The sequence below is a fragment of the Fukomys damarensis genome, unplaced genomic scaffold (assembly GCF_012274545.1).
Source record: "Fukomys damarensis isolate Sample0158 unplaced genomic scaffold, DMR_v1.0_HiC HiC_scaffold_16, whole genome shotgun sequence".
In the NCBI taxonomy this organism is placed as follows: Eukaryota; Metazoa; Chordata; class Mammalia; order Rodentia; family Bathyergidae; genus Fukomys; species Fukomys damarensis.
The window spans coordinates 71425592-71434091 of record NW_022900928.1 but is presented as its reverse complement, the minus strand read 5'-3'; the positions used below and the strand labels follow the sequence as shown (position 1 = coordinate 71434091).

The following is an 8500-nucleotide window of genomic DNA, read 5'->3' as shown; positions in this document are numbered from 1 at the left end:
TGTGACATTTTATGTTTTTCTATTTGTAACAGTTTTCTCTATAATTAGTACCCCTTTGCCATTATTATTTTTAAAGAAAGTTTCTGCTTTTATTGAAAATTTATATAGGACTCAGTATAGTAACAAATAGATAACCATTTTCATACACACACAAAAAATAATAGTGCCGCCAAGGATTTAGCTCAGCAGTTTGGTGGCCTGCCTTGCAAGCACAAGGACCTGAGTTCAATCCCTGGTACAAAAATAAAATAAATAAATAAATAATAGTGCTATGCTAGAGAAGAAAATATCAGTCGGGGTATTTACTCATAGTGGCAAGACACACTTTTATCAATACAGCATTCTAGAGCCAACGGTGAGACCCATCAAAATATAGGGATCAGACAAGATGTAATAAATAATTATTCAGATAAAAAGATGGAACATTCTCAGATGATAAAACTGTCTTTGTGAACTGCTGCAGGTCAATTAGTCTCACAAAATATTGTATATAATTTTCTACTAGCTTGAACAATTTATTCTACCACTGCTGTGAGCAGAACTGACACAGGATGCTTTATTTTTTAAGTCATATATTTAAGTCCTGTAGAGCCATGATACATTAAGAAGTTAAATAGTTAAATACTACCTCTATGCCTGTTTGGTGTGTAGAAAAACTAACTAAACTCTCTAAGCCTCAGTTTTCTCACTTGAAATGAGAATAATAATGGTAATACTAATAGTACTTACCTTATACATTTACTGTGAATGTAAAAAGAACAAAAGTAAATAAAACACCAGAAATTCTACTTGACAAAATAAGTGCTACTTCAAATTCTGCTAATATTGCAATTATTTTTTTATTATCATTGACATGAAGCACTCTAGTGAGGTTTTAGCCATATATTTTAGACACATATTTAGGCATATAAAATCTCTTCAATTTTAGGTCCATACATAGAAATACAAAATAACAAAAATTACAGGTACACATGCTTATTATCATAGGGTATATTTCAAAGATCATACTGGAAGTCTAAAAATGGTGGTGGGAAGTTGCTGGCAGATTCTTGCACTTAGAGAAATGAGCACAGTTAGATCACTGCAATTCGACATCTAGCCTTTGCCCTTACAAATTTAGAACATTAATCCTAACACTGATGTCACTAGACTTGAGAATAATGACTCACACTAACCCTCGTCAAAAGTAACTGATACATAAGTCAAATTCCAATTGTTTATTTACAATGAGAACTATTTTTACCTTGCACTCTAAAGATGATTGTATATTTATTACTGATGTATATGCCATTTATAGACAGTTCTATTTGGAAAATTAAATTGTGGCTAAGAGGTTGATACAAATGCACCAAAGCAGGATGAGAATTTTCCAGTTAGAAGAGCAGAACAAACACTTATCTTGCCTAAGAGCAACATAGCCTGCTCAAAGGAATATCAAAAGGTGTTTCAGTCTTTTCTTTGGTTTCCAGAGGAATCTTGCAGTCAAGCCAATACTCTAATATCATTTTTACCTCTGGGAGGTGAATCTTGGAATTCATTCTTCAAAATGAAACAGTACGCTGGTTCTTAGGAGAATCACCATGATTATAGTGTATCATAAAACATTATTGTGGCTCCCAAATACAGAATATGCACAGTGAACTTTAACTGTTAGATTTTTGGCTAAGAAAGTAAACATTCACCTTACATTTTTAATTTTTTGCATTACTTTGCTAATTCTATTCTTGAGTCCTCTTCTCTTACCTCCATCTTTCTACAATTACAAATGTTTCTCATTTATTTTTGGAGAAGATGCTTCTACCATCTTAAGGAAAAGCTCTGCTTGAGTTTCAAGGACATTTCATAATTTATCACAGGCAAGAAGAGGTTTAGGTCCAACGTGAAGGATGAAGCATATGTCCAAGGGTGAATGATACAGATTAAGTATGAAGCAAGATATGTACACTGCTACAACACAAAGAGCAAAACCTGCCTCCAGGATGTATGTTCCCATGCATTTAGTCTTTAGTGGGCCTTTTTTATTTTTTCCTATATAATTATTGGGCCTGCTTTTGGGCTTTGTAAAGGGGGCCCACTATAGTATCTAGAGAATGGCATTCAGCCCTGATGGCTGGAAGCCCAAAGAAGAGAGGCTGGAAGAGGATGAGGCTTTTGTATTAAAAAAAAAAAGGAGAGAAACAAAAATAAAGAGATTTGCATGTAATTTTTGAGCCTCTAGGTCTGTGTTTGAGGATTTCCTCTGGTACTGTATCCTCTATGAAAAGAATCCAAAGCACAGGAGAAAAAAAAATGTATGATAGGTCTAATCAGTTGGGTAGGTGACAAACTGATATTTCCTTTGATCATTGACATCAAGAGAACATATCTCTGGTTACATTTCTGTTCTCCTCTTTCAAAGTTAGTGATGCCTCTTACCTAATTCCTTTCTCTAGGTGCCTCTTTTTCCTAATGTTTCCTCTATTCTCATTGACACTGTTAAATGCTTCCCTTTTAGCTTTCTCTTGAGCAAGAGAAGTGATTCCAATTTCCCAGTATAAGCTTAAGGACTTGTCATAATGTGTATTATGTCACATAGCACTTGATAAATCATAAATACTCAGCTAAGAGCAGCTATGAATGTTATTCTGATTTGATGGTTTTTATTCTGATCTGTTTCTTCCATCAAGCTCCTAAGAACTTAATGTATTCTCTACACTCTGTGGTAGAGGAGAGCTTGGCTCTGCCTTCTGGTTTTTCTGCTACCATGCTTTCACCAGAATAGACTGTCAGTTTAGAAGTCAGAGGTTAATCATTTATGATCCTTTGACTGGGATGATACTGGTAAGTCCTCATACTTTTTTGTTCTTCTAGTTAAAGTAGTTACTGTCAGGGATGTTTCATTAATGCTGGTAGGTGGACTAGAATTTCAACAACAGACTGCACTTACCAGGTACAGCCAGTCTCCCATCCTTCCCATCATTTCAGGTTTCTGCTTCCTGGGAATTGATTCTCTGCTGCTTTCCAAAAAGGACAAGCACTTTACAAAAATACCTATAAATAATCAATAGCTCAAATATTTACAAAACTGAAATGGATCTTGGCATCTAATGAGAAATTATCCAAGTTCATAGTGCCTCAGGGGTCAAATGTGAAAAGAAAATACCAACATTCCCAAAGAAGTATCTAAACTAGAAAAACTGTACAACTACACAAGATTGTATAACTATACAAGATTGTATAGTTAGAAGCACTATTAATTAATTTGAATTTCTGGTTTACTTTTAGTAAATTAGGGCTTACATGCCACAAAAAAAGGTTATAGCATTATGATATTTGATACTGAGAAAACCTTTCTGAAATTTTCATTTTCTTTCCCCTAGATATAGATAGATTGACTTAGATGAAGATATGTGTAGATATATACATAGATTTAGATATAGATATATGTCGATATATACATCTTTAACCCATAACATGAGAGTGCAGATGTGCTCCTTTAACACTTTTTGTATACTTAAAGAAAAAAATAAATTTTGAAGAGATATTATGGTGCTGAGACGTTCATGTAGTATATAAAAATCGGAGAAAGGTCAACTAAGAAATGTTTTCAACCACTTTTCATTATAAAGCATAGGAAAGGGCCAGGGATTTAGCTCAGTGCTGTAGTTCCCAACTCATGAGTACAAGGTACTAAGTTTGATCCCCAGTAACAAAAAATAAAAAAATAAAGCATAGGAAAATAGAAAGTAGACACATATTTTAAAGTAATGAACTAAAGTGTTACATTGATTCACAAGATGTATGTGACAAATTGCCCTACAAAATCAAGACTCAAACTTTCTCCTTCAAACCTTCAAGGATAGTCATTCGTTTTCTAGATCATGACTTCTCTTGCAAAATATACTCTTCAGGGCAGATTTTACATCCTTATTCCTCAGGCTGTAGATCAGTGGGTTCAGCATGGGAGTTACAAGGTTATTCAGCATCTGAATTACAGCACCAAGCAAGGGACTGGAGTTGGGCTGCAGATAGATGATGATGACTGGCCCATAAGCACAAAGGATTGCAGTCAGGTGGGCGCTGCAGGTGGAGAATGCTCGTTGCCTGCCCTCTGTGGAGCGGATTTTTGATATGGAGATTCCAATGCCAGTGTAAGAAACAAAGACGAGAAATAAGCAAATGAGAGTTAAAAGACCAACATTTATAAAACCTACCCTATGAGCAAGAGATGTGTCCTCACAGGCTAGAGGCAACACTGCAGGTATATCACAGAAGTAGTAGCCCACCTGATTAGAGCCACAGTAAGGTAATTTGAAGGTGAGGGAGGTTAGGATAATGGCATGGACACAGCCACTCATCCAAGTCCCAGTAGCCAATACAGAGCACACTCTGTGGTTCATGATGACCATGTATCTCAGTGGATAACATATAGCAACAAAGCGGTCATAGGCCATCACTGTGTATAGAAAACACTCAGTGCAGCCCAAGAAATGGTAGAAGAAGAGCTGAGCAGCACAGCCCTGAAAAGAGATGACTTGACTGTGTCCTGAAAGGTATGACAACATCTTGGGGACAGTAGTTGAAGAGAAACCCAGGTCAAAGATGGACAGGTTTCCCAAGAAATAATACATGGGAGTGTGAAGCCGGGAGGAGGACAAGATAGCAGTAAGAATGAGCACATTTCCCAGGAGGGTGCATGAATACAATGATGAGAACAGGAAGACAAGGGCAGTCTCTAGGCCTTCTGTCTGAGGGATGCCCAGCAGGATGAATTCAGTCACCACAGTGTGATTTCTCATTTTTGTGGAAGGATCAACTCTTGGGTGTCTGTACAAAGAAATCTGTGATTAAATTTAATAGGCAGGTAAATTAACTGTGTTTACATCAGTGAAATGGTAAGGAAGAAAAAAATCCAGATATTCATAGAACAATTCTTCCTGATAGAAATTTCTTGATATGTCTGCTTCTTCTTGACTGGATATCTTTCTGAAATTTCTGTCTGGAGTGTTACATTGCAGATTGTGCTTATTAATGATCTTAGCCAAAAAAGAGTTACAGGCCTAGTCTCCTGTCTTTCCATTTTTTACACACACTATGAAATTTCATTACTTCAAAATGTTTTTTGTATTCTAAAAGAACAAATACAAAAACTCAATATATTCATGATACACAAGTTTACATCCAATCTTCTCACCTTCATTAAATACAATTTAGCTCCATTAACTCTATGTATAGCTATGGAAACCACGCTTCCAAAATACAGGGTCTTCCAAAGTTGTAGTAGGTGGTATGAGGTATACAATGACAAATTAGGTAGAAGAAGGGTCTTAGCTCTTAATGAATAGAAGATTCGTTGACAGGACTTTGATTTTCTGAGACCCCTGAGTGTGATACAGATGACTGTATGGCAAAATCTACCTCAAGCACCACCACCTGCAATTCTCTAGCCACACAGAAGTTAACTGTTACTAATTTTTATCAATAAAAGACATGGGAGTAAGGGAAAAGCTTTTCAAATTTCATATTCTGAAAATTTTTGTATCTTTTTCTTCTTGTTTTAACTTTCCCAATGATATCTTTGAATTATACATCTTCTCATGCATTCTATTGCCTAAGACTCCTTAAAATTTCTACCTACCTATCTATTCATCACCCATATATTCATCTATCTTGTGACCTTACATTTTTCCTAGTGATTGTAGAGACAGGGAAAAATTGAGAGCCAACGTAAAAAGCAGAGGACAAAAGATGGGCACTTGCCTGGCAAACAGGGAGCATAGTGGCTCATGTTATTCAGTGCTTTTTTTTTCCTTTCCTTCCTGACAGAAGGAAGGAGCCTCCCTGTCTACCCTTGCATTCTGAAGTCTGTACATAGATTACCTGAGTTCTGTTTCTTTTCATTTACTTTCAAAAAGAGTGACACACATCCAGTTGTGGTTCAACTTCTTTGCAGCAGTCTCCTATATGATGCCCAAGACTGCAATAATTCATACACACAGGAGATTTTAAATAACCTTGCCTTCCTTTGGGTTTTAATCCCCCAAGTCAGGCATGGAATTGAATAAGAGGGTATTTAATTAAATCCTAGAAGTGAGAAAAACATTGCTATAATTTGCCTTTTTCATGGAATAATTTTTAAAAATTCATTTAATGCCGATATCACACATATTTACATTTAATTTTTTACATTTATTTCTTTTTAATGCAGTATTGTGTTTATAAAATAAATTACACATTATTTTACTGCACAGAACAAATAGAATAGACATACTGCAGCAGTACATATGGTAACTGAGAGAATTAAAGAAACTCATGCAAACCTAGGCCCAAGAAAGTTGGGGACTAGTGCCAATTCAGGAACATAGGCAGGAAGACAGGAGGAGCAGCTTCCTGGCTCTGTCATCAGTGGGCTTAGCCATAGCAGCCTCTCGTTCCACGTGCCTCATCTCATGATGCAACTCTGATTTCCATGGTTGAGTCCCATACTTGTCCCTGTTTCCAGGGCATGGGATACAATGGAATGGAGATGGCAGTTTTCAAAGGATGGGGAAAAGACTACTACCCTGAGAAAGAGGGAAAAAAGTGTTGAAAGATCAAAATGAATTATTAGCTATCACTTGAAGTATCTGTCTTAGACTCCTTGTATCTTTTGTGGCTTCCATGTTAAATGTCTTGAATAATCACTATATACTGGGTAGGTGCATGGAATTCCTAATTATATATGCAGAGAAGAATCCCATATATTCCAACAAATATTGAGTAGCAAGTCTATGTCAGGAATTGGTTACTCACCAAGAGAAAAGAAAGGTCAGTAGGAGAAGCTTGATTAGACATATTCGCTCAGTTCAAAAAATGTCTAATCTACATGGAAGAAAAAGAATTATACAGTCTTATTTAAACTTCAATACTGTAATGACATCTACAGATAAGGAAAATAAGGATCAAAGATGTAACATGCCCAAAACTTTGGAGTTTGCCTTAGAAGGATTTGAGATTAAACCAGTTATTTTTAGAAATTTTTTACTATAAAGTTTTTTATTATAAAGTTTCTAACCATAAATTTTTGATGTTTAGAGAATATATGGGTTGCTCCATGATTCTAAATACATCTTCAATTTTTATTGAAAAGTATTGTTTTTCTTACACATCTCGCTAACAGTAAGAGAGTAGAACTGATAATTTTGCCATCTTACTTCTCCTGGATTATCTTTAATGTTTTGGCTGGAAAAATATTTTGTATGAATAAAAATGATAGTAAATATACTTTTAACCATCAAATGAAAGTCTTTTAAACTTGTCTTTGTTTGGCAAAAATTCCTTCAAAGAAAACAAATATGATGGACTATTTTAGATCTTAATTGAATGCTTTAGAATCAAGGTGGAATGTGCTACAGTGATCTAAGTCACAGTGAAAACATTTTTTAATCCTCCTAAAAGGTCAGGTGTTCTCTGTAATGATACCCATTGCAGATTAAGTAGGGATCAAATTACAATAAGATAAACTTTAACAAAATGTGCAATACATTTTTTATGTGTTCTTATACAGTAGTTCTTTTCTTCCACATCAAGCATAAAGATAATCCAAAATTGTAAGTAGTAAAAGCAAAATGGCAAGTTGTATTTTATTCATATTAATAAGCAAAATTCAATGTTTGATCCATTCTTTGGTAAAATAGAGATTTTATATGTGTTTTGAACATATCAAACATTTTAATGAGCTATACATGTGTTTTAATTAATAAGAATAGTATGGATTTATAGTATAAAGAAATGCTTTCAAAATATGTATATACAGTATTATGGAATGGCTAAAGAAAGCTAATTAACAAATATTTCCTCATATAATTTTTTTTGCTTTTGTATTTTTTGTTTGTTTTGTTTTGTTTTTTTGAGACAGGGTCTCACTATGTAGTTGAGACTGACCTGGAACTCACTATATAGCCCAGGTTGGTCTCGAACTCACAGTGATCCTCCTGCCTCAGCCTCCCAGAGTGCTGCGATTACAGGTGTATGCCACCATGCCCGGCCCCTCATATAATTTTTTAAAATAATAACACTTAAAATTTACTATCAAAATTTTTAAAGGATACAACACTGGTGTAACCACATTGTACATTGGATCTCTTGAACTCACTCCTCTGTTTAACTAAAATTTTGTGTCCTTTAAACAATATCATCAGCTCTCCCCAGACACACTATGTATCCTTGCCAAGGTAGACACCGTTTTACCCTCTGCTGCTATGATTTCAAATGTTTTAGGTTCCACACATAATAGAGGCTATACTTATCTTATCTCACTCTGCCCCACTTATAGGGAACGGGGAAGGGGACATTACCAGGACCTCTGCCATGGCTCCTGGCCTGTGAGCCACCACAGCACTAGGCAAATTCAAGAACAGACAGAAACCAGACTTAGACTGGAGAAGCTGAGTCTTGGGTCCTGTTTGTGCTGCAGGTGGCAGCAAAAAAAGAAGGACCCCAAGCACATCCTGTATTTATTCAATGCAGTTGTGTGGAGGAA

General features: G+C 35.5%; 1 protein-coding gene across 1 annotated transcript; it reads right to left on the bottom strand.

The window, feature by feature from the left end:
* Positions 1–3485: 3485 nt before the first annotated feature.
* Positions 3486–4789, bottom strand: LOC104857991 (putative olfactory receptor 10D4). The gene has a single exon (XM_010618073.2). The coding sequence runs from the start codon at positions 4776–4778 to the stop codon at positions 3843–3845; it is 936 nt and encodes a 311-aa protein (XP_010616375.1). The 5' UTR covers positions 4779–4789; the 3' UTR covers positions 3486–3842.
* Positions 4790–8500: the final 3711 nt, after the last annotated feature.